This window comes from Protopterus annectens, chromosome 6.part1 (assembly GCF_019279795.1).
Source record: "Protopterus annectens isolate FY-2018-M chromosome 6.part1, PAN1.0, whole genome shotgun sequence".
NCBI lineage: Eukaryota > Metazoa > Chordata > Ceratodontiformes > Protopteridae > Protopterus > Protopterus annectens.
The window spans coordinates 519,789,021-519,816,313 of NC_056738.1; the positions used below are offsets into that span (position 1 = coordinate 519,789,021).

At 41.0% G+C, this 27,293-nt stretch overlaps 1 protein-coding gene across 1 annotated transcript in view; it reads left to right on the forward strand.

Annotated features, from left to right (window-relative positions):
• Window positions 1–27,293, forward strand: part of NBEAL1 (neurobeachin like 1) — a 2,263,075-nt gene that overhangs the window by 1,202,829 nt on the left and 1,032,953 nt on the right. Inside the window, exon 33 of the mRNA XM_044075407.1 lies at window positions 1,472–1,600. Within this exon, the coding sequence (XP_043931342.1) occupies window positions 1,472–1,600 (129 nt within the window). The remainder of the gene's footprint in view (window positions 1–1,471; window positions 1,601–27,293) is intronic.

The window sequence follows — 27,293 nt, forward strand, 5'->3', positions numbered from 1 at the left end:
CAAATATGGCTCTGCAGGAATTCATTTCACCACAACATGGATTTTAAAGCATCATCACTCAATCCACATTCACATACATTACCGGTATTCTCTCATTACTGACATTACCAGCTTAAAAAATATACTGGCAATTGCATAAGTAAATCAATGCCGCTAGTAATTCAGCTACCCTGCTCCCGAAATCTTCTACACATGATGCACCATAACACTGTATGCACACTTCTTTCCATAAAATACACTAACCACGTATTTGGTCATATTGCATATTTATAAAGAAGCATGCAACCAAAATTCCACTCATTTTCTGTGCCAACCAAACAGGTTGGCCAAATGAATAGTCGACCAAAGAAAATGCATTTCCCTTCAAATTGTTTCCAGACTGTTTGTAAACTCTTCATTAGACAGTCTAAACCTTTTTCACCTCTGTAGTATCAGGTTATTACAAATTTCTGGACGGAATGAACTGGTTACCATTTAAAGAAAAGGAAGACCTCATAGTTTTGAGTAGTGAAAACTGTTGGAAAGTTGAATATTTGCAGCTGCAACACTGCATTTTTTCCCCCATAAAACTGTGTATGTACTCCAGTCTAGTAATTTGATCCTACATTTGAAGTATAGTCTAGGCATTTCAGTAAGTGACTTGGGTTCCTGATTTAAGTACTTATTTCTTAAGCCTGGAACACATTCTCTAAAGAAGCAAGAGAAGCTTATATTCTGGATTTCTAAAGAACTCCTGTTAAATCACATCTACTTGTAGATGCCTATCTGTCCATGTTGCCTGACACATGGGTGCCCTTGACAGGCACGTGTAACTTTCATTTGTTAATTGTCCTTTTTTTTTTTTTTTAGATTGATTTCTTATTTTTCTCCATACCCTGATTACAACATATATGTGTGCTGTTGAAACCTTGATTGCTGTAAAACTAGGAAGTCCAATCTGAAGTGCCTTTCTCTGTGGTAGTCTGTCAGAAAATTTCTGTAGCTATATTAGTGGCATATTCTCATCATCAAAGCATAGATGCACTGTAGTGGTATTACTGAAGGGTTCTCATCACCCTAGCTTTCATCTCTGCTTGTACTTGTGGGCTAGTTATTTTTTGGACCACGTACAAATGCACTTCAATAACCATTTGTGTATTTAGGTACAAGTCATACATAATGCAATGTTAGATAAGGTGCTACAGACTGATATATTCCTTCTCTTCTAAAATTTTAGCTTTAGCTATCAGACAAGTTCATTACCTGAACTGTTAACAGCAGTGTATGTGGAACTATTACATCTCAGTACCCTGTTGTATGTCTTCACAATATTAATAGTGTTTCTGATAATGTTTTGATTAACTTTGGAACTTGTCTTACAGAAACTTTGTAAACTTTCTGATCTGCTGACAAGATAACCCATAAAACTTTTTGCATACAGATTTGCAAGATTAGATTTTGTAACATATTTTTTGTCCAATTAATGTTTCAGCTGCTGGAAGAATTGGTGACACTGATGGACTGCTTGATGGTTTGGTACTCCAGTAGTGCTGATGGGAAACGCCTTTCTCAGATTGGGGTCAGACTACTCTTGGGCTTCATAGCACAAGATAATTTACAGGTGGGTTTTCTTGTCCATTAACACTGAACTCCTTTGCACAAAATAAATCTCAAGAAGGCACTGTTATAATTACATGATAGCCCTGTTTTTTCCCTAGAGTTAGTATTTGTTACAAAGTAGTCTCGGAAACTTAATATAGAGACTTCTGCATTTGAGTCAAACCTTGATATTGCAGTCATGTTTCTTGATGAAACCCTAGACCATCCACTTGCTGTTGCTCCTTCTATCGCAACTTTGTTGGAGGCTGATATGGCACAGCCATGTCTCATTTCTGTCATGTCTGACCTGCCTGCTGCTTCAGGTTAGATGGGAGAACTTAACTTATTTCAGAGGGCTTATGTCAGATCTTAGTCAGGGAAGAAGTTCCTGGATTTCTTGAGGTACATCAAGGATCAGAGTCTCCTCGTTTAGTGCAAGTAGATTTTGCAGTTAAGAAGTGGCAGAAGACAAAGCATAGTGATGTGAAGTTCTGTCTAGCTGTTCATTCTTACTGATGGGTTCAGAGCTGATCCCTCGGCTCTGAGTCTGCCTACTACAAAGCTCAAGGATTTCAAGTAGCTCGAGGCCAAGTCCCTACCTATCCCATGATGCATCTAGAGTTACCTCAAATCTAGTTTGTCGCTGCAACAGATTGGAGGTTCTCGCTAGCTCGGGCCAGTAAAAACCTTGCTATTATATTTCTAAAAATTGTTGATATTTTCTTGAAAAAATAGTTAGATATTTAGTTAGCTAAGCTCTTATAGCTTTATCTCTAGTTTCCCTTTCCTTTGTGTGCCTTTTTCATAGCTCTATATTTTGGCCTCGTTTTTTCTTAGGCCTATTTAAATTTCTGACTGAAAGTTGTTTAATCAATGACCTTCTGTCACCCTTTTTTCTTAGAGATAGTATTGTGTGATTAGTTAGTGACGTTTGTCACAACTTTATAGCTGTTAGAGTTAACTTAGTAGTGTATAGTTTAGTGATTTGTCACTAATTGATATTATCTGCTTAGATAATTAGTGTGTGTGATTGTTAGCCTTAGTTTAAAGGGCTTGTGTGTTTATATTTAGCCTGTTTTTATTAGAAGGCTAATTCATATTTGATTGTTGTTGAGTGTATCCATTTTTTCTATCATGGCTGATGACAAGGACAAACACCCTAAGTCAGGGTTTAAAAAGTGCCCTGAATGTGGGCAGAAGATGTCTGTCACTGACAGCCATGTCAATTGTGTTTACTGCTTAGGTGCTTTACACTTCCAAGAAACCTGCTCCATATGTATCAATCTCTTTCTTTTAATTGTCTGTCCATGAGAATTGTGAGTCCCTATTAGGGAACACTACTAACCCATTGTATATAATCACTTTGTTTTTATAATTGTTTGCTGACTTCTGTATAATCTATGTAAGTTTGTCTATGTGGAGCTTTTCTCCCTGGGCCTCCGCTGAAAATGGACATGTATCCAGTCGGACTATCCCAGTAAACAAATGTAAAATAAAAATAAATAAATATGCCATTTCTTTTCTTCACGGGTTCTCCAATAGAGAAAGAGGAAACTCATTGACAGGGGTTTATTGAAACCTTCTTTCCAGGAGGCTTTCAGTGACCAGGATGGATATAGTAAGTCCTCAAAGTCTTCCAAGACTTCTATGGAATCTAAAAAATCAAAAAAGTCTGTGATATCGACTCCACAGGTTTCGGGGCCAACTGTCTTTTCTTTTCAGAGCCGGTCCCCGGTTTTGGAACCGGTATCTGAAATTCCAAAATCTCCTTTACTTCAGTCAGTACCATCAATCCATTCATCTTGGTCTTCTGTTAGCCTCTCAGATTTGGATGTGTATCGTGTAGTGCAGAAGCTTTTACAGGTACCGGCCTTTGCAAAACTATTATCCGCTCCGATCCAGGCGAATTAGGAGCCGAAGACCATTATGCCAGCTACAACTCTTCCTCCCCTGAGCCATACCGGTCCTTCAGAGATGGAGGAGTCAGACTTGTTGATTGTGGAGCCTTCGGAGCAGATGCCTGCTCCAGTGTCTTTGGCTCAGTTCACTCTGATGTCCTCGGCACCAGTCGAGTACTCTAGGAGCTGACACACTCTGGCCGGGTCCGGGGAGGATAGTTCGAACCGACTTGTCGGTTCCGACTCTGCCTCTCGGGGCTTCGGCTCGGATTACCTTGGCTCCTACCATGGGCTCGGAGCCCACTGTCCTGGTGCCGGGGGTATTGATGGTTTCTTTGGATCCATCGGTCCCTTCACATCAGAGCAGGAGTGCCTTCGAAGCCATGAGGAGAGTTGTCTCCTAAGACATCCTCAACCTCCGGTCCGGCTTCTTCATCCCCTAAAGTGCCTGTGTCTACTTCTGTTTCACAGATTCTGGCAAAGCGCAGAGACCCAGAGCCTCAGGAAGCCCCATTGGGTGGCCCATGCTCTTCCGAGACCTCACCAGAAGCTCTCACTGATGAGGTTCGCAAGAAGACAGTTTGTAAGAGGAAACATTTAGACTCTCCTCAGGAGCTCCTAACATCTGATACTGATGTGGATGAATCGGAAGGGTCCCCCTCTGAAGATATCTCATTTGCAGAGATACTTGAAATCCTTAGGCAGAGGGGTGACTGGCAGTCCACAAACCCAACTGAAGATGAGTCTGTTCTCCTGAAGGCTTTCGGGTCTCAGCCCTCCACCTCTTGGGTGTCTCCGCCCTTCGATGAGCTTATGCAGCTGGTTTCACGAAGGGTGTGGGAGTCTGGACACCATGGAGCCTGTCCCTAGGAGGCCTAATAAGTTCATATCTGCCCCCAAGGTAAATCCTTCTTGGCCAAAGGTGTGCCAGTTGATGCCATGGTGGTGGTAGCATTCACCAAAAAGGAAATGTCAAAAACTTCCTCTTCTGTCCATCCTCCTAACAGAAACTCCAGGATTATGGATAGATATGGGAAGCACATGTTTAGTTCAGCGACATTTGCACTCTTTTCACTTAACCACTTAACTCATTTCACGAGACTACAAAGATATCTCCTTAAAGAGCTGGGAGATGCTCTTCAGGGTACAGTAGTTGCAGGAGCTACAGACATGGTCTCCCAGCTTGCTACCCTCAACTCCACTGGTAGCTCTTCCATGCGCCTCATTTCATTTGCAACTGATGGAACAAGCAGGGCAGCGGGTACAGGAGACGCTCCTGGATGTGCTTGTGTTCCTTCGCAGAGCCCTTCAAGTCATCCTTTGTGAAAACCCCTTTTGGTGGCTCATCCCTTTTTGGGCCCAAAGTTAAGGAAACTTTGACCAGGTGTGAGCAGGAGGGAAAGACTCTGTCTGCCGTCGGAGTCCATTTTTCCACCCCTACCAGATCCTACCCCAAGGGGCAAAGGGGAGGGAAAATGTGGTTCTGAAAAGCCCAAGGAGCCATTCAGGACACACGTGGTGTAACCCACTCCAGGGGCAGAGGAGGTGGCAATAATGGAAGATGCCACCCTCGCAACAGAGGGGGGGTCCGCAAAACCAGGGCGACAGAGATCACTTTTTTTTGGGAAGCCCTGCCAGCGCTCCTGAAAGGAGGCCTGACTGTCCTGCTCTGGAGGCAGTCAGGGGTCGCTTATCTGTGTACCCAGATGCCTGGCTCAAAATAACATTTGACAACTGGGTGCAAAGTATCATTTTCAGAGGATACTTCATTTCATTCGCTACACCCCCTCCACCGACAAGAAAAATCCCAGACGTTCCACCCAGTTACAGGGAACAAGCAACAATAGAGATCCAAACATTGCCAAGAAAAAGAGTCATCCAGCCAGTTCCAGCAGACCAGACAGGATACGGAAATTACTCAAGATTCTTTTTAGTTCCAAAAAAGACAGTGGACTGTAGACCTACATTGGACCTCAGCAGACTAAACAAATCTGTCAAGAAAGAGAAGTTTCAGATGGTCATGCTTCAGTCGATACTTGCTTTCTTAGGGAAAGACAATTAGATGTGCTAGATAGATCTCTAGGATGCGTACTACCACATAAAAATGGCCAGGCCATCCAGGGATCTTCTGCGCTTCCGGCTGGGAGCCAATCATTTCCAGTTGCGAGCCCTGCCCTTTGGTCTCACTACAGCCCCCCAGAGTGTTCACCAAATGCATGGCAGTGGTCACGGCTCACCTGAGATGTTTAGGATTCCACCATGCTGGTGTGAATGACCTGAGACGAACCTCCCTGGACTACATGAAGAGACATAGAGGAGCTCTCTGACCATGTAGCCCAGGCTGGTATGACCCTGACCTTGAGTAGCATCTTGCCCTCACCAAGAATGATGCCACAGTATAAAGACAAAACAATCAGTTTCAACAATTGGCTAAAGTATTGGTGTCATTCAAAGGGGATCCAGTGTCTGTCAGCCTGGGATGACATGCTCGACAAGCCACGTTGCTTCGCTAGGGACGGCTTGCACCTGTCACCCTTAGGCTTTTGTATACTGGCCAAGGCTCTTGCTACCCCCATAGTGCCTTTTTTAGGCAAGGCTCAAAGGACAAACCCACCTCCATAGACAACCCAAGGATAAAAAAACTAAAGGTAATGCTACTCAGTGCCAGAAGTCTAAACCTCAAGATGCACGCACTCGAGGCTCTCCTCAGTATGGAGAAAATCGATGTCTGTGCAGTAACAGAAACCTGGTTCAAGGCTACTGAGAGCACCCCAGCACTACAAGGTTATAACTCATACCATGCGTTTCAGCCCCAAAACTCGGACCGAAGCACAAAAGGAGGGAGAGTATCTATATTCATCAAAGATACTTACACCTCCAGGTTAGTGGCACTGCACGAAGCATCGGAAACCATCCATGTGCAACTAACAGCGGGCAAAACTGCCTTTCAGTTTGTAGCCTGCTACAGAACACCCTCCCTATTACAGGAACCCCACTTGGCATTCCTGAGAACACTGGAGAATATAAAGGTCTCTCCAAGCACTATGTTATTGGGTGACTTCAACTACCCAAACATTGACTGGGAAACTGCTCAAGCCCAAACACCCTCACCCAACGGTTCCTTGAATTTATAAACTCTAATGCAATGGAACAACTGGTCACCACTCCCACAAGAGGGAACAACATATTGGACCTGGTCATCACCAACATGGGGACTCTATGTTCCACACCAGAGGTAAACCCCTCATTGGTAAGATCAGACCATAAACAAATTTCCCTGGACATCCATATCCCGTCCCCACCGCCAGCCAAGGAAATCACTGTAAAGAATTTCTCAAAAGCCAACTTTGCACTTCTCAAGACTGAGGTGGAATCCTTCAAAGCCCCTGGGCTAGAGGATAATGCAGCCCAATCTGCAGAATCCTTTACAAATGCATTCTATGAGCACTTGCAGGAATGCATGAATCGTGCTATCCCAAATAAAACCAAGACTCACTCCTCCAAAAACAGGAGACCGGTCTGGTGAACCCCAGCCATAAATAAACTATACAACAGTAGGAGGAAGCTACTACATGACAGAGCAAAATCCCAAAGAGGGAAGGCATCTCTGATCAGTATTAGCAAGAAACTTTGATCCCTCATAAAATCATCAAAGGCCAGTTTCGAAAGAAAAATTGCCCTAGACACTAAAGATAATCACAAGGCCTTCTTTAGTTATGTCAGGAACATGGGCAGAAACTCCCAGATATGCTCTGAATTGTTGCATAACGGTACAAAATATACCGAACCTACAGACATAGCCAACATCCTGGCAGACAGATTTAGTGCAAACTTCTCCCCCCCCCCTTCCCCCCAAAGGAGCAAATGCCTATCCCAACTGAATGTAACCTCCCCGACATCACAGATGCACAGGTGAAAGCTTCCCTCTCCAAAGCAAAACACACAGCATCTATGGGACCGGACGGTGTCCCAGGCTGTGTCTTACACGAGCTCCAAGAAGAACTGCACCTTCACATTAAGTCACTGTTCAAACTTAGCCTTACTACAGGATATGTACCCAAAGAATGGCGTACAGCTGCAGTGGTCCCACTCCACAAAGGTGGTGCCACAACGGACACCGGAAACTATCGCCCCATAAGCCTGACTAGTCTGGTCTGTAAAGCTATGGAGCTTATTATCATGGAACTCATAAACAAAGACATTGGGAGCCTCCAGACACTGGACCCTACCCAATTCGGCTTTGTTAAGGGCAGATCTTGCCTCTTAAACCTAGTTGATTTCTTTGAAACAGTTACCAAAGCCATAAATGAGGGCAAGGTAGTCCACACAGCCTACCTGAACCTCGCAAAAGCCTTCGACACAGTACCCCACTCGGGCATCATAAATAATCTTACCAGCTTAAATATCAACCCCTATATCACAAGATGGGTTGCAAACTGGCTCAGAGATAGAACCCACATGGTCAGAATCGCAGGTGCCATGTCCGAATCAAAAATCAGTTACAAGTGGCATCTCACAGGGCTCAGTTCTGGGACCTCTCTTGTTCGGTATATACTTTGCTGAGGTTCAGGCTAACACGGGGGGATTATGACTGACAAAGTTCACAGATGACTGCAAACTGGGGGCCATAATCGAATCTCCAGCTGACACAAGCATCCTCCAGAAGGGTCTCACAGAGACAGATGCTTGGTGCCAGAGCCACGGCCTCAAGCTAAATGCTAAAAAGTGCATAGTCATCCCCTTTGGGAAAAACAAGGTGCCCACAAATTACCACATAGGTGGTAATCCATTAAGTACGGAAGAAGTAATTAGAGATTTGGGGACCAACGTAGATAGTAATCTCTCCTTTGATAATCACGTTGCCAAAGTGGTTAGAAAGACCTTCTATATAGCCCACCTTATCACGAAAGGGTTCGCATCTAGATCAAGAGAGGTCATTGTGCCCCTCTACTCGTCACTCATCAGGCCCATAATTGAATACAGTGTCCCTTTTGGGATATACCTTACCCGACACCTGCAGCAACTGGAGAGACCCCAAAAGTACCTCACCAAGAGGATCATGGGCTACAAACAGATGTCCTATGCAGCTCGACTAAAGAAACTCCAGCTCTACTCAGTTGCTTACCGCCTACTTATAGACGATCTATGCCTGACGTACAAAGCCATGTCAAACCCAGAATTAATGGACATGCTCCACCTCAAAAAATCCAAGTCCCTTAGAACTACATGCTCCAGGGACTTAAACCTCAGCACAAAAATAAATAGGACATGCTGGAGGGACAGATTCATTTCCCAGAGGCTCCCCTCACTCTGGAATAGAATCCCAATTCATGTTAGACATAGCCTTTCGGTGACACTCTTCAAGCGAAATTTGGACGCGTGGATGGGAAATCGCAAATTCACCCCTGGGATCTCTTCTGTGTCCCTGCTAGACAGAGGCACAGTAAACCAATCTTAAAAGGGTACCTTCTGTGACCTACTTTACAGAGGCACAGTAGGCTAATCTAATAGGGAGGCGGAAGTCAAATACACTCTGGATAGGCTTATAAATGCCCTAGGGCAGATAGCCTAGTATCTACCTATGAACCTATTCCAGGTGTTTCCATACCTAGACGATTGGCTCCTCACTGCCACCACCAGGCATCCACTCATTCAAGCCAAGGAATCCACTCTGTTACTCTGCAGTCAGCTGGGCATTACATTAAACTCAGAAAACTCTGCCTTGTCACCATCGCAGCATATCGTCTTTATCGGAGCCGAACTGGACACCACCACCACCATGCTAAGACTTCCAGTAGAAAGAGTCTTACTACTCCGTCAGCAGGTCCACATTCTGATATCCAAAAACAAGGCTTCAGCATTAGAAGTTCTAAAATTGTTAGGTATGATGGCAGCAGCAATTCTGGCCATACCACTGGGTGATATGCACATGCGGATACTGCAGTGGCTGTTGTTCACTCAATGGTCTTACCAAGAGCTCCCCATGTCTCACCTGATAATGATCACAGACTCCTGCAAAAAGGATCTTCAGTGGTGGTTGACCTCATTTCATGTTACGATAGGACGTCCCTTTTGTTTTACCCCCACCAGTGGCCACAGTGACCACGAACGCTTCCCTGATAGGGTGGGTGGGGCATTTTCAGGGAAGAACAGCCCAAGGCACATGGACCAATCAAGAGACACATCTGCATATCAATGTCTTGGAGATGAGAGCAGTACTTTTGGCATTGCAGTACTTCCAGGACTCCCTTCCTCTTGGTACGATTGTGATTCAGACAGACAACATGTCAGTGGTCTGGTACTTGAACAAACAAAGAGGAACCAGGTCATACCCCCTTTGTCGCAAGGCCCTGGGAGTATGGCAGTGGGCTATATCCACCCAGCGCTTAAATCCAATGTGATAGCAAATAAGCTGAGCAGAGCAATTTTGTTGCCCCACGAGTGGTCCCTCAAGACAGAAATAGCAAACAGGATTTTCCGCAGGTGGGGCCAGCCTTGCTGTGACCTTTTTGCCAGTCACATGAACACGAAATGCAGAAGCTACTTTGCCCTGATTCCCCCTCCGGGAGAAGCCCCAAGGGACACACTTGTTCACGATTGGCCCTGGGTCTCCTCTGTGCATTCCCACCAATCCCGTTGACACCCAAGGTATTACAGAAAGCAAAAGCCCTGGGAAGGACCATCATTCTAATAGCCCCTCATTGGCTTCATCAGATTTGGATCCCCTTCCTTCGACTTCATCTTTTGGAGGACCCCTGGATTCTGGACCCAGTTCCGGACCTTCTGATGCACTCGTCAGGGGAACTTCATCCCCCTCTGCAGTCCCTGAAGCTGACAGCTTGGCTGCTGCAATTCCCATCATAGCCAGGTTCCATAACCTTTCCAATGAGATGAAGCAAATTCTCTTATCCTCTCAAAAATCCTCTACGAGGAAGCTATATCTTAGCAAATGGAAAAACTTTTCTATATGGACCTCTAAAAAGGATATTGATCCTTAGCAAGCCCCTTTGGCTTCTTTACTAGAATTTTTGACCATGATCTTCAATAAAGGAGCTGCAGCAGCAACAGTCTGTGTTCAGCTTGCTGCCATTTCTAACTTTCATCTTGGATTTTGAAGGATTGAATGTTATGTCACACAAATTATCCAAAGCCTTTCTCAAAGGGACCTTTCATATCGGACCACCTGTGAAATCACCCTGTTCCCCATGGAATCTAAATTTTATGCTTTCTTACATTCTTCTTCCTCCATTTGAACCAGCTTCCTCATGTGACCTCAGATTTTTGTCATGGAAAACTTATCTTTTTTTAGTGGCTATTACTTCTGCCCGCAGAATGTCAGAGCTTCAGGCCTTGTCTATTAAACCTTCTTACTTGATTTTCCATGCTGACAGAGTCTCACTTTGAACAAACCCCTGTTTATTGCCCAAGGTTTGCACTGAAACTAATCTTAACCAAATTATTGATTTGCCAGTTTTCTTCCCTAATCACTCCAACAATCTAGAATACATACTGCACAAACTTGATGTTCATAGACAGCTCAGATTTTATTTGGATAGAACAAAAGATTTCAGGAAATCAGATCACTTTTTTGTTTCCTTTTCAGACTCCAGAAAGGTATGCCAGTGGCTAAAACAACTGTCTAAATGGTTATCTGATTGTATCACCTTTGCTTATTCAGCTGCCAATATGCCCTTACAGCATAAAATTAAAGCTCACTCAACCAGAGCAGTTTCTACATATTCTGCTTTTTCTACCTGACTTCCTATTGATAACATTTGTGCAGCAGCCATTTGGTCAAAACCTCATACCTTTATCACTCATTATGAAGTTGACAGGGCCTCCTTTGGATCCACGGTCCTGAAAAATATACTCCCGTGAGCCACCCGAGGTAGATGGTGCTTGGGACGCTGCCCATCAGTAAGAATGAATGGTGAGATAGAACAACTTCACATAAAGAAGTTATGTACTTACCATAACGTTCCATGTGAGCTGTTCATCTCACCTTCATTCTTACATCCCTCCCTCCTACCCCCTCCTGGATTTTCAGAAGACCGAGATGATGGATCCTTCCTGGTCACTCAACCCTTCTATACTTTCTCTTATGGAGTCATAGAATGACATATTGTATTATTATATGCAGCAAACAAGATCTGAGGTAACCCTAGGTGCGTCATGGGATAGGGACTTGGCCTCAAGCTACTTGAAATCCTCGAGCTTTGTAGTAGGCCGACTCGGAGCCAAGGGATCAGCTCTGAACCCATGAGTAAGAATGAAGGCAAAATGAACAACTCACATGGAACATTATGGTAAGTACATAACTTCTTTTTTCCTCTCTCTCTTCCAGTTCCAGGCATTCTCAGAAGAAATGGCAGGATTTTATTCATTGCCTTTTCAATACTATTTTGTCTTTAAAGCTTCCCTCTTTCTTTCATGCTCTTTCACCTCTTTCTACTGCTACTACCCTCAAAAGGAAAGGGAAGAATCTGAGGAATAAGAAGTGGATTCTGACAGAGATGTTGCCTTAGCCTATTCTTTCCTGTTGCATTCTGTTGTGACCTCTGCCTTAGATGAGGAAAACATTTTATTTCCTGGTTCCCCTTTGGAACCAGGAAATAAAGTGCCATACAAGGAGAAGATCACAGTGAGCTGTTTGTCTGGAGCCCCTATCTACCAGATCATGCATGCACTTAGGTCTTTAAACCACAGGTGCCAGTATGACGTGGTTGTGGTCCATGTGGGCATAATCGACCTAAGATGCACCTCAGAGGACTTTATGACTATATGAAGAGACATGCTGGAGCTTTCTGAATGTGTGTCCCAGGCAGGTATGAATCTAGCCTCGAGTAACATCCTACCTTCACCAATGATTATGCCAGTGTTCCAGCAAAAATGATTGACTTCAACAAGTGACTTAGTTTCTGGTGTCACAACAAGGGGAGCCAATATCTGTCAGCCTGGGAAGACATGATAGACAAACCAAAATGTTTTGCCAAGATGGTTTACACTCGTCACCACTTGGCTTCCAGGTGCTGGGGAAAAAAACTATCTGTCCTCATAGTGTCTTTTTTAGGCTGTGCCAGGTTGTCAAACCCTCTAACATAACAAAAAATCACTCACGAGTACCTAAAGGCACTGCTGTTCAACACTAGGTGTTTAAATGAAAACTGCTCTCCCCAGAAGCACTCCTAACCCTGGAGAACACAGATGTTGTGTGCAGTCACACAAACGTGGTTGAGAACCATAGAAAGCACCCTGGCAATCAAAGGCTACAATGCCTTTAATACATTTTGATCCCCCTCAACTCAGGATAAAACAAAGGAGGTGTCTTAGTGTTCATAAAGGACAATTGCACCACTAGATTGTTCCAGTAACATGACTCATTTGAGCTACTCCATCCCAGCTAATCATAGTTGCAACCCCCTGTCATATATTTGCTAGCTACAGATCCCCTAACATGAGTCTATAAAACCATACCTGCTACCTAAATCTACTGGAATCTCAACATTCTTTCTAACACCATGCTTATGGATGACTTCAACTACCGCTCCATATATCTGGAGATATTATACAGCCTGTAATTCACTTGCTCTGAGGTTTTTGGACTTTGTCAATGCAAACACCCTGGAGCAACTAGTTAATTCCCCAACTAGAGGTACAAATATTCTGGACCTGATACTCATGAATATGGAGGGATGTTGTGGCTCCTTGTGCATCACCTCTACCTTGGTAAGATCTGACCAAAAAATAATCTCCTTTAGTATTAAAACTAACCTAGAACCCCCATCAAACTCCAAATCTTTGCTAAGGCCAATTACCTCAAACTAAGTGGCAGCTTATTAAACTTCTGAGCCTCTCTGAACCCAGATGACACTGAAAACTACTCTGTGCTGTACCCAGAAGCACTGTACAGCCACATCCATAGCTGTATTTAGAAGGCAGTACCTATCCAAGTCAAACCTGTGATTACTGGCAAAAATGACCCACCCTGCTTGGACCCCTACCATAAGTAGGCTATTCAACAAAAGGAAGAAAAATCCTCTTCAAAGCCAAGAAGCAACAGACAAAACAGCGCAAAAAGACACTCCCCAAAAGCAAACGTAATTTTACTTTAGTATGCTGACTCATTGTCTGCTTTACAGAACCTTTATTTCTTTAACCTTGGTGTGAGTGGCAGCAGGATTAACATGCGGTTTCTTTTAGAGCATGTGCACTGATGAAACCAACCAAACCTCTCGTGTGTGTGTGTGTGTGTGTGTGTGTGTGTGTGTGTGTGTGTGTGCGCGCACGCGCTTGAGTGCACATGCCCAATGTGTGCAGTGCCCCAGTTAGGGGGTGAACACTAGTTAAGTGAGCTGCTCAGAGTCAGACCTTAAGTACGTGGCAAATATCTTAAACATCCACACCCGCCTTCACATAGACGGTAGTTAGTACTTCTCTATATGCAATTCAAGGATGAATCCCCAGCATGTCTCTTGTAGTTTAATGGGTTGCCAGATGCATTTCCAGTAAATGTGAGTTTCAAGGGAAGAGAATTTTAGTTTTTCTTGTGAGAAGTCTGCTTTCAATAAGATAGTGTTTTGTTTTGTTTAGAAAATGTGTTAGTAGTTTTTCTGTAAATTTTGAAATCCGTTTTAAATTAAATCCAAATCTCTGTCATAATTGTAAAAGTAAAGACGAAAATTGTACGTATAGTGATACAGAGAGTTTGAACAGTGTTTATGGTTATTGAGGAGAGGACAACCAAGTAATCTCATATTGGTATGGCTGGTAGGGGACTGATTCATTACTCTGCATAGGGCCCCATTTGCCCATGATCATGTTCCTTCGACTCTGGAGGCGAATACTACAACAATACAACATTGTTAGCCACTCAGGTAGTTCAGACCTGTACTGAGTGATGTTAGAAAGGTTAGCTGTTCTTGATAACAGAGAAGACCTAGGGATGTCAAAAATGAAATGTAGATGTCCTGCAAGTATATAAGCTCCCTCTCCCACAAAAAAAGCATACAGTAATGTTTCTTATTTTTGTATGACTTTTTGGGTACTAAACAAGAGCTTGCTTTATTAATTGTACTAAAGAATGAATTAATTCATTATTAAACGTAGATTCTGTAATATAGTATACACACGTTGGCATTTTAGCAATATATTTTACAGTAGTTTCTTTATACCCTCCATCAACTGCAAATGGGTTGACATTTGTGAGGTCATATAGTCTCCATTATTTGTAGTGATGTTCAAAACTGTCTAATCTTCAACATCCATTATGTAGTCATTGTTGAATATTACTATGATAGTCATTTATACAAAATTGGATTGTAAAGAATTTCTGCATTTAGTTAAAAACTGTTACTTCTACAACACAGAGGACTAAGGCTCCAACTTGTTAAAGGACAACCGCTCCCTCAGACTAAAAAAACATATTAATTTCATCATGGTTTGATCGATGTTTCTTACATTTTAACAGCACTCTGAGACTATTTTGAGCTTTTTAGATATTTTTAGATGCAATTTCTGACTCTGACCACATGGGGTCTGGCATATTGAAAAAATTCAGACTGTTTACTCTGCCTCTAAGTATCCCAGAATGCATTATTTGTCTCAAAGAAATTGCATCAGATCTGCCACGTTTTGCATTAAGTTGCTGTGACTTCATTGACTTAACAGGCATTCAGTGCAGTATTAAAATCCCCTACTTTTAGTTAAATTGTTATCCTTTTTCAATGACCACTTGAAACACAAGCAGTGCAAATGCTACAGAACAGAACTCAAAAGTGCATTTTCTAGCTCTTTCAGCTTAGAAATGCTAAATTGCTTTCTTTTGTGAAGGCTGAAATCTAGCTCTTCAAGGAATCTCTCCTCCCACTTCACACCTACCTTCCCTAGCTGTCAAAGAGCCAAGGGTAATTTGACTCATTATCTGCATGTGATTGACAGCTCGTCACAGCAGGTGACCAGAGTAATGTACTGTTTGCTTGTCTGCCTTTTCCTCCTTACAGTGGGAGACTTTTTTTTGTTGCACTACTACTGTCAAATTTAAAACCAAGTTACACAGCACTGGCAATAATCCCTGCTTTGCAAAGCATCAATCTGCCACTTATTTTCCCTTCCTGTTTAAATAGCTAACGAATGATACACTATAAACAAAGTATTTCAGACTTCCATGACAGCACCCACATGCTTTGAGTCAATATTTAAAAATGATGGTAGTGCATACCACTTGTAATTTGTTGCACTGTTTAATTGTGCCAGACATCGGCTTATGCAAAAACATGCAGTTACTGTCTACGCATGGTCACTGCAAATTTATGCTCTTACTTTCTGTAGCCGTTACTGGACTTAGTTACATATCAGTGGCGCTCTTCAGAATACTGAGATCATATAGTTTGCCTTTTTGGCAGGACTTACACAGTTCCAGCAACGGGCAATTGTGTGTTTCCAACCGCATCTACAATTACAACCCAAATCAACTACATATACTCCATCATATGTTGGTTTACTCAGAATTTCACCGCTTAGTATGCATGGTTGTACTACATTTTTTGCTGTAATTACAGTATCTCAATTTACAAAGTATGCGCTCTATCCATTTATCTCTATAAATGTAACCCCTGTATACATTCAGACTGCAGCGTAATGAATATCCGACACCTGAGAAACAGTTGTGATTTTAATGGACCTTACAAATCTACAGTAATCAAATACCATTTAATTTTGCAAAATGTACCATAAGTCAACTGATCCATCATAAAAACATACAGGTAAGCTGGCTTTTGGTTTACAATGTGCAATAGTGGCAATTCCCACAGCACTATTGTGAAAAGCCTCTGTACCTCGTCAAGGTAGCCAGCATCACAGAGGTCCACTCACACCACAACACTTCCGTCTACAGCCTGATCCACTCACATCAACACTTGCATTACACCCCTGCATGTACCAGGCTTCCAGACGCATGCGACGCTTGCCCACCAAAAACTCTACATGCCGACATTTATTCAGCAAGGACCAGTCCTTAGACACACTGTACAAGCTCCAGCTGCCGAAAAATAAAAAGGAATCACACACAACTCTATACCGCTCCACCATTCACAGCCCTACTGAAAATCCAGGCTAATACAAGACATTCCACAAGAGTAGTGGTCTCTTGGTCTACATCTGCACAACCTGACAGATCTTACACAAGTTATGCCAATCGATTGACCTTGGTTATTTTATTTAATTCTAACAGCACACATACACATCACTATTTCAGAAAAATTTAGTATCACTACACAATACCAGTACGGATATTCGATAATTAGTACTTGTCCAGAGCCCCAACTGCTCAACAGCAGGAACACTATGTACTTCAAAATTACCAACTTGCATGCTTAGCTACTTGTTCCCAAATCACAGACAAGCTGAAGAAACAGGTTTTTATTTACATGTGTTTCATCAACCGGACCAACTTGTTACAAATGACTATGCCTTACTTTACTGCCTGCTCCCTCAGTGCTACTCCATACATAAATGCTTCACTATTTCATGCAAGGATTGTTATTCCATTGAGCATGGCACTTTCAAAGTGCATAATGTGCAGGACTGTAATCATACCATTCATAGTTCAAGCCAAAAAGATACATTTACAGTGAATGCATGTAATAGTCAGTCCATACACTGTCAATAATACAATTCTACCCTACATAGCTTATCGATTCCATCCAGTAACAACTCAAGAACCATTCATCCAGTTAACTATATTCATCAAGTCAGGAAACCTCAACATTACACGTCACAAACCATGCATAACACATTTGTAGACTCCATTTCACATCACATGAATTCATTGTAGCACCATGTTAGACATTGTATTGAACACAACAGACAAAGTCATTGTTGCATGAATCAAATTGTAACCAAACATCACTTCTTAGTTACTACAGTTTACATGTGCCAACTCATGGATATTCTGTCCAACTTTAGAAAAACTATTCATTAAAGATTGGATTAATCAGTATTCAAATGGATTAATCTGTATTGAAATGGCAATGGAAGTACTCCTTTGTCTGTTCCTGTTGGGGGTCGCTACAGCATATCCGTTTGCCTTTTGTCCTGTCCTCTGCATCTTGTCAGACACCACTTGCATGTCCTCTATCACAAACCTTACCTTAGGCCTTCTCTTAGCCTCTTACCTGGCAACTACACTTAGACAATAATGCCTGCATCCTAACCCTTCCTATAAGCGTCATATTGGTTAGATGCTCGCAAACAGTCACCTACCCTTACCACATTTAAGGACCAGGATCTATGGACATTTTCTTCTACACTATGTGCCACCACCTGTGGAGGAGACACCCATTGCATGTCTGATCAAGTCACTGTACCTCTTTACAGCCAGTTTGTACAGAATAGTTTTGTAAAATTGTAAACATGTCATTCTCTGCCATGTTGCATTATTTCACATGTGGTTCCCTATGTTTGGCCTACATCATGGCCACTACTCCAATGTTTCCGTGCTACGTGCCTCACCACTTTGTGTAGCTCTATGAACATGGGCTATAAAATTTATGTCCACACTGACCAGCCCTAATAACAGAATCACCATTAGGAGCCAGGCCTACACATGGCATAGTCCATCCACTGCCACCCACAGGAGCCAGTGCACAATCACATGATGGGGAGGGTGTGAAGGAATACTGCAACATGGAAGACATGGACATCTTGCTGGTAACAATTCACACAACTTTGATGTCCTCCAGTTCCACTGTTGTACTATTCCACGTGGTTGCCTTCCGCAGCTCACCATGAAGGCTATTGTTTGCTAGATGTCTCCCTAGGAAAAGGAGGACAGCCAGGTCCAATCTGGCTCTGGCCATTGTGATTTTGTCCAGCTTGCATTTTTTACATAAAGTCTCAACTAAGGAACAACTAGCTACTTCAATGATAGCATTGGTGCCACGTTACTTAAGTCTCGTGAACATGCCATCGATCTTCTGTAGTGAGCTGTAATACTTCCATGCAATGTGTTTCCATGGTACAGGTAGCCAAATGTAATTACCTTGCAGAAAAGAGGCAGAAATGTGGAGTATGACCACTACTTTTCCACACAGGCAGAGGGTGCAAAGACAAAATCCTCAACTGTTTTACACACTCTGATATGGGCATAAAACCCAATTAGTCTGTGAACATCCACAGTATGGATAACAGAGGTTCAGGAATAGGTTTATCACCATTGCCATGAAGGACGGTTTGGTCCTGAGCGAAAACATTACATCGACTAGATGGGAGACTGACATCTCTCTTAAAGGGGGCTCTGTTCAGTAGTTTTTACTTCTAGTTAAACAACCCATGTAGGTGTCCATTTCATATGGTGTCTTAAATGTAGAACCACTCTCCTGAAGGTAGTCTGTATAACGGTGCATTCAGGTTGCGACAGAGATATCGAAAAAAATGTCTGTTTACAGCTCATTATGCACCTGTCTGTATTCATTAATACACAATACAGGATTAGATGGATGTCACTTTCCTGGGTCTCAAAAAACTTTGTAAAAGTCATTGAAAATATTTTCCTCTTCGATAAGCAAGATTTCTTTGTTCATCTCTGATCACTGCAGTGTTTACTTGGTCCACTGGGTGTGGTAACTTGGTGTGATTGACCAAAGAGGGAACCAGTGCTGTCTTGGCCAGTAGTGAGTCAACATAAAGATGTACCCTTTGGCCGGCTTAAGTTTTAGCTGCACATTTGGAAATAATGGGAAGGGTGGTAAAGCATACAGACATTTCCCCTGCCAAGAGGTGGAGATGGCATTGCTTATCACTGCCTTTTATTCCTTGGTCCTTTTGCAATGCCAGCCTAATTGCCTGTTGGAAAAGGCGAACAGGTGCATTTGAGGTATGCCCCACCAGTGGTCCAGTTCCAGTAAGATCTCTGAAGCTGTACAGAATGCCTGGCTGCATCCCAATGGGTGTCACTTTTAACTGGTCAATCAGGGTTGATCTTGCTTATTCTAGTAGTCATTAGAACCACAAAAGTTAATTTACTTTAACTGCAGTGAGCTATTAATGGTATAGGGGTAGTATCGCCTAGTACCATCAATAGCTGGGGATAATATTACTCCTAATTAGGTTAAATGAAAAAAATTGTCACAATTTACTTACCCAGTCCACAATAATAAATGTGCTGTTTCAACCTGGAGGTTTGCTACAGTCCCAAATCGTGAAATATGTCTAGCAATCACTATAGTCTTCTCAGGACGGTCACACCTAGCAATATTCTTAGGTATGTCAGGTATAGACATGGGTTGCGTTTCCAAGATCCCTCGCTTAGCTTTTATAACTTCCAACATCAGGTCATATATGTAGTCAAACTTTCTTTTCTCAAATATTGGTTTGGCTACCCATTCCTGTTTTGCTTTGGGGTACACCATGCGATACCTTAGCTCTCCCTTTGCTTCTGACTTCTGTGTAGGGAATCTCACCACTGCTTGCTCATGATGAAGGTTCTCGTTATGATCGAGGATGGCAAGTATGATTCTTGCTTTCATTCCTGCAAAACTAAAGTGCTCAAACTTGGGGCAGTATTTGCATAGTAATGCATGGAACACCTCGAGTTCGCTAGTGTGGCAGAATTTGGTGATGTGCTTCAAATCTTTAATAAGAAATTTGTTTGCAACAATTCTCTTCAATGCACTGTGACAGGCATCATCTCCTTTCAACCACTTTGTCTCATCTCCATCGATGAGTGGCATTTCATGCCCACAACAGGAAACCTTCTTGCCACCATCCCAACTGTGTTGGTCAGTTACATGGTAGAGCAATGACAACCATTTCTCCTCTAGTACTACTTCATCCCCTTCACACGTTTCAGCACACCACCACAGGTGATTTGAAATACTGTGGCACCACTGCAGTAAGTCTTGCTTGCCTCTCCTTTTCCCAGCTTCAATGATTTTCTTAGTCAAATTTTTGGTCATATGCCACATATCAAACTGATGATCCAACTTTGGAAATTCTGTGCGCATCAATAACCTTATCCCAGGATGTCTGTCTGTCACCACAAGGCTGACATTAACATTTTTATCCAGCAAGTTTTTCAGGCACTTCTTAAAAGCTTTTTTCTCCAGTGCCACTGAGGATACTTCTCTGCAGACCAGCTCCAGACAGAAATCTACAATGAATCCAGAATCCAGGTCCATCATGCTGTAGCAGCAGTACTTGGCAGAATAACCAGGACTGTCACACCGCCCATCTCCAGCTAACCTTACTTCCTTACCCATTGCATCTTCTAGCAGACGAGTCTGATGCTGTGTCCAAGTATGCTGCAAAACTGGGAATAAATACTCCCGTTGAATAGAATAGAATGTGGTTTCACTTATAAATTCAAGTCCTAGATAAGCACTGAATCGCGCTATATGTGCATATGTACTTCCACTGAAAAGTACAGATGATGCCAGTAGAAGATTGCCAGCTGGCATTCGGCCTATTAATGGTTGACTTTCCCAATGCAGAACTTCATGTCCACTAATGCATGAAACATTCACCGAGACATAGAATCCCAACTTCACTTTCCTCAGTTCCACAGCTGGTGTGTGGCATAGTGGGCAGGTCAGTTTTAGCAACATGCAATCCAGGCAGGACTCAAACACAATGAACTTTGATTCACTTACCATCTTCTCGTCTTCGTCCTGTTCCAGCACTGTGTCTTCCATCTCTGACGTAGACAAGTTGTCAGAGGTGTACAACCAGTCTGGATCCTTTTCCACATCATCTGTCCACTGAGAAAGTGAGGAGCTGCTATGCATGCTCGTGTTATGGATGTCCTTTCGTAGCTTGACCGGAGTACTGCAATGTGTCATCTCCGCAGCAATGTATGCACTAGAGCTACATGTGGCCTCTTCAGTGCAACTTTCGTCCTTCTCATTGTGACATCTGCTCTCACTCAGGCGATGATTGGCATTATTGAAACTGTGCTGTTCTCGTCCATCCTCACTCAATTCTGTTTGTACATCCTTCGATTTTTTAAAGTATGTGTGGTCTAACAGTGGTGAGACTCTGACTTCTGGAACCTGTACAGCTGCATCAATCATAGTGCGTGGTACTGTTTGAAGGTCCTTTAGCTTGACTTGAATTCCTATGCTGCTACCTTTCTTTTGGCGAAACTTTGTCTGGCATGCGACTGTACTCTGACTGCAAATCACAGTCTCCATTGAGTATACTTCCATGTCTTCGACTACCTCTTCATACAAATCAGCTGCTTGAACCTACAATCACATAACAAGTGTTAATCAGTTAATGCTTGACTAATGACAAAAGTAAACTTACATACACTATCTCTGCGATAACAGCATAAGCATTTTGATTGCTGTGATGCCAAGTCAATATATTCAAGGAGAGTCGCAACAAACTCCATAAAATTTTTTTAATTTAGACTATTACTCAGACAACCATAACACAACCAGTAGACTGAATGCTTATCCACACTCACATATTACTCTAGCTTTTCATCAAGACTTACTTCCACACATTGACGCACTTGACAGTCTTCCATTCGGTCTTCCACCATGTGTCTTGACCCATCATTATCTGCATCCCTTTGCTTCTGTAGGTGCACATGCTTCTTCCTCTGCAAGAGATACAAAAAAGTATGGCTCATTAAAATTACATTCACCTGAGTAGTGACTAATTTCTGTGCTGAAGAGGTAATACAACAACACTCACCTTGCGTTGCACAGACTGTTGCTCTGTCACAAGGTCTTGCAATGTTGGCTGCATTGTACTTAGAAGGTCTTCAATAAGCTGCATGTAAAAAGTACATCCATTAACTGTTGCAAATTGAAACGCATGCAGTGCCAGTATCTCACCAAGCAAATGTCAGTAGACTTAGTAAACCTTTCAGTGCTCCACTCATGTTCTCACCTTCTGCTGCTGTTTCTGCTGCAACCGATGTACTGAAGATGGCCGTGTCTTGCTGTTCGAAAGACAGAAAATTGATGGAACTGCCCCTTTTATTAATCTCTGACTTGGTCGCTTGGGCTTCATCTCATCTGGAAGTAGCTGATGCTGGTAGTCAAGGTGAAACTGGCTCTCCTCAAAATGTTTGGAGCAGAGGAAATGTCGTGGCTTTGTACTACTCAACACTTCCTTAACAAACTTCGGTATGCTACCAACTTCTCTACCACAGTTAATCACCCACTGTCTACACAGGTTGATATCACGTGGAAACCGATGGAATGATACCCCCTGTGGCAGATTGTCTTGGCGCATACTACAGTTGATTGCAAAGCAGGATGGCATTTTGATGATCACCTAATAAAAATAGAAATTACTATATCAAATCATAGAGCAATCGCACAACTAATTCATGGTAAACTTGTTACACTCCATGATATTGGTACAACCTGTAAGACTTCGACGGTTAGAATCGGTGTTCAATGAAATATCCAACTTTAATAATGGCTGCCTTCATGTGACAGTCATGCAATACATTTGTCAGTGTCACTTTCATCCACCTTATTTATCTGCAATCAAAGTGTATCCTCGCTTCCAGCCTTTACACGACACATGGAAGTCGACAGTTACTCTGATTCAAACCGGGGCACTGTAAAAATCTACTTTTCTACATGAGCAATGTGAAAGCAGTTGGAATTCAGGTGAATTTCTCCCCTTACCACAAAAACACTTTGTGCTACAAATAAATGAAATGATGCAGGGTGGCATATAGTGATCGTAAAGGTGGAGGTATTGTGGTTATGGACCATTCAAAATACAAGGCAGAGGCAATGAAACAGTTATCCCAAACCCAGTTTTATATAAATATGGTAGTGGATCCAACTCCCAATTTCAAAACAGATGTAGATTCATTCATAGATTTAGCTGTGGAAGAAGACATTATTACTCTACAAGTGGCCAATCAGCTCAAAGTTTTAGAACCAATGCCACAATACCTTTATTTAATACCCAAGACACACAAAGATCTTAATAACCCGCCAGGCAGACCGATAGTGTCAGGCCGTGGTTCTCTTACTGAACCTTTATCTGCTTTTCTGACTGAGTATCTCAAACCATTATTGCATATGATTAGATCACGCATCCAAGATACAACACAATTCCTGAATATCATTGAAGATTCTCAACTGGAAGAAGACTGGCTATTATGTACATTAGATGTAACATCTTTATATACAAGTATCCCACACAGAGCAGGCATTCTGGCAGTTACATATTGGTTAAAAGAATCAAAACTATATTCTACAGGATTTAACAACTTTCTGATTAAGTTAACTGAATTTGTATTACAAAAAAACATCTTTTATTTTGAAGGTAACCCCTTTTGGCAAATCAAGGGGACAGCTATGGGGGCATCTTTTGCCCCAATTTATGCTGATTTATTTATGGGGTACTACGAACTAACCTTCATATATGATGATCAGAAGAATATTTATATAGAATACATGGACATATGGCGCAGGTACTTGGATGATTGTTGGTAGTGGCGGGGCAGCAAGGAGGTACTATCTAAATTTGTGGAATATCTCAACAACAACCCATTTGACATACAATTCACGGTCAACATTGGATATAATGAGATTGTATTTTTGGATGTGTGGATTAAAAGATTACCGGACTACACTTTAGCAACAACAATACACAGGAAATTTCCACAATATAACACTATTCTCCATGCAACAAGTTCTCATCCCCGTCACATTATCAATAACATTCCCAAGTCACAATATATGCGCTTGAAAAGGATTTGTTCAACCACAACAGAATATTCCAGCCAAACACAAGAATTAACAACTAGATTTGTGGATAGAGGATACAATCCCAACCATCTAAACAAAACAGCCAAACAGTTAGAAACAAAGAGCAGACAAGATCTTCTCAAGTATAATAGATCCACAGAAGGTTCTAAGCAGGGTAGGCAACCCATTAGATTAGTCACTACGTATGGCAATAACACATTTTGGTTCAGACAAATTGTTAACAAACATTGGAATATTTTACAGTCTAATCCATTTCTTTTTGATATTCTTCCTGATACCTGCTCTTTTTCTTATCGTAGGGGACGCACAATCTAGTCTAAGTTAACACACTACAAAAGGTTTACACCAGGGATTAAACATCAAACCACATTGTTTGGGGATGCTTTAGTTGGTTGTTACCCCTGTGGACACTGCAGTTTATGCCAACATATTTGGAAAACCAAGGAATTCACTAGCAAAAATACACCAAAGATATTCAACATAACAACTTTTGGAAACTGCAGTTCAGATTGGGTGATATATTTGGCCCAATGCTCTTGTTCTGCTTTCTATGTTGGGCAGACCTCCAGGCCCATCAGAATTAGGATTAGCGAACATCTGAGTTCAATCAGAAACAGAAGAATAACCAATGCTTTAAACAAACATACTCAACAACACACAGGAGCATCATTCAAGTTCACCATAATAGATAAATTATAAATAATATTCTAAAAATCTTTTAGTTAAAATAAAGGGAAGTAAGTGTATTTTTGTATTTTAACTGATATATTGATTTCATAGAAGAAGTTTAACTCAATATTAACATAATAGTGAATGTTCATTAGGTGGGCCAAACTTTTTTAATCAATATACTAGATGCACTTTAGGACAAAGATTATTGCACTAATAACTTTTTATTAATTAAGATTACACTCTCACAATTAATATGAATGTACTTATCATATTATATTGTACAGTATTTATTATTTTACTACTGACTCATTCCTAATAAATTTTAAACAAAACAACAAGTTATTGATAACACATTTATATGGTAGATAATATCTACAGTTAATATTTTTAATGTTCATGGGAACTCCGAGTATAAGTATATATTTTTTAGGTATTTAATAGTTATTCAATATATATTTATTTATTTAGTTATTTATTTACTTATTTATTTATTAGTTACAATGTATTTAATGTATTTATAATGTATTTAATATAACAACATTGTTTACTTATGCACATATTTGTGGATATATAAATATATTGTATTTAATAGATATTTTTTGTATCCATAGTATAAGTTTTAATAGATTTTTTAATTCAAAGGTTGCTTACTGCTAAAACAACAACACAATACTGAAGCATTAATTAAAAATATCAGAATCGTCATCTGTCTTCTCAGTAAGACGAATAATAAATTGTCCGATTAAATAAGAATTATTAATTTAAAGTTTTAATTCATTTCTAACAAGATCTAGCTGTGAAAATGTTAAGGAACAACAATCATTAGTTTAACATACCAATACTGAAAAATATTTTAATTCTTTTTATGGTAACAGCAGGTACGAATAAACACTTGGAGGTTTTTGCGATCATGTACACGGCAACACATATAAAACCGTAGAAAAGGTTGTACTTAACACACTAATAGAGTATTTGTAATAATGGTAAATAATACAAAAAGAGTATAAAATAAAGATCAATGGTAATTTGACATATATTAAACCTAGTATTTATTTCCTCGGTTTAATTCTGTCCGCTGTGGATAACATGGCAGCGGAGGCGCTTTTACATAATAAAATTTTTCATAAAAACATAAGCATTTGTAGAAGAGCCTTAACAGTAACCAAGGGAATAGATGTTAGTTTTTGCACATTTTTCCACATGATATTACCGGTTTACAAGTACAAATAACAGCGAACAGAATTTAATATGACAAAAGTACTTTAAATAATGTTCTGATGAAAATGTATGGGAACCAAACACTTAACATTGTGATTCTCCTTTAAACAGAAACAAAGTTTTATTCAGCAAATGACCTAATTGGAATGTTATAACTGTTTTAATTGATTAATTGTTTCACTAACATTGTATTTAAGCACGCAAAGGAATGTTGGTAGTTTATCTTGAAAAAGCCCGTCATAGGAACGGGTGAAAGCGCTTGATTTATTCCTTGCTTTTTTTGGATTTTACCACTAAAGAAGTGTTTTACCTGTCGTGCATTTTTATCTGTTGGTTCACATTAAAGGTTTGTTCATTTTCAACGGAGAAGTATTTTTTCATTTAAAGACTTTTAAAGAAGAAGTTTATTGGGCTTTGGTGCTTCTGCAACTTTTTCCTGTTCACCATAATAGATAAAATACAATCACACAGGAATTTCAAGATGGGATGGCACACTAAACTCAACAACATGGAGAATAAGTGGATTACCACCCTTGGGGCTTTCTTCAAGCCAGGATTAAACGAATATCAAGTACATGAGGGATAGTCCCCTGGTGCCCTATATGAATGATCAAATTACAATATTACCACTAGGTAGGTAAATACCCAATCATTTGATCTATACATACTATACAACAATATTAAGGGAACTAACAACAGGCCAAAGCACAAAACAGATATGTGGACATACATATACATATATATATATATTTATATGTATACATTTTCATGGGTAAAGTTATACCACATGATTCTGGTCCGCATTTCATCTTAACATTTATATTATAACCCCTAACATCAAATAATTAAGGTAAACAATAATATGCTTTATCATAATAAATATTAATCACATGCATATTATTGTCTTTTGCCTCTAAGTATGATATAAATATTTAAACATTTATGGCTACAGTTTAAATTAGCCTTATCAGGAATGATATTATCAGTGGTTATAATATGTTTATAATATATGGTTAATCAGCATGGGCCTTATAATATATTATAATATATGTTCAATGAGCAAGGGCCAATTAATACATGCTTTATAATATATTTGAAACAAGTAAGTATCTATAAGCATGTAAATATGGTCACTTAATATGTTTCACTATGTATAATAGATGAATATTATTTGTATCACATC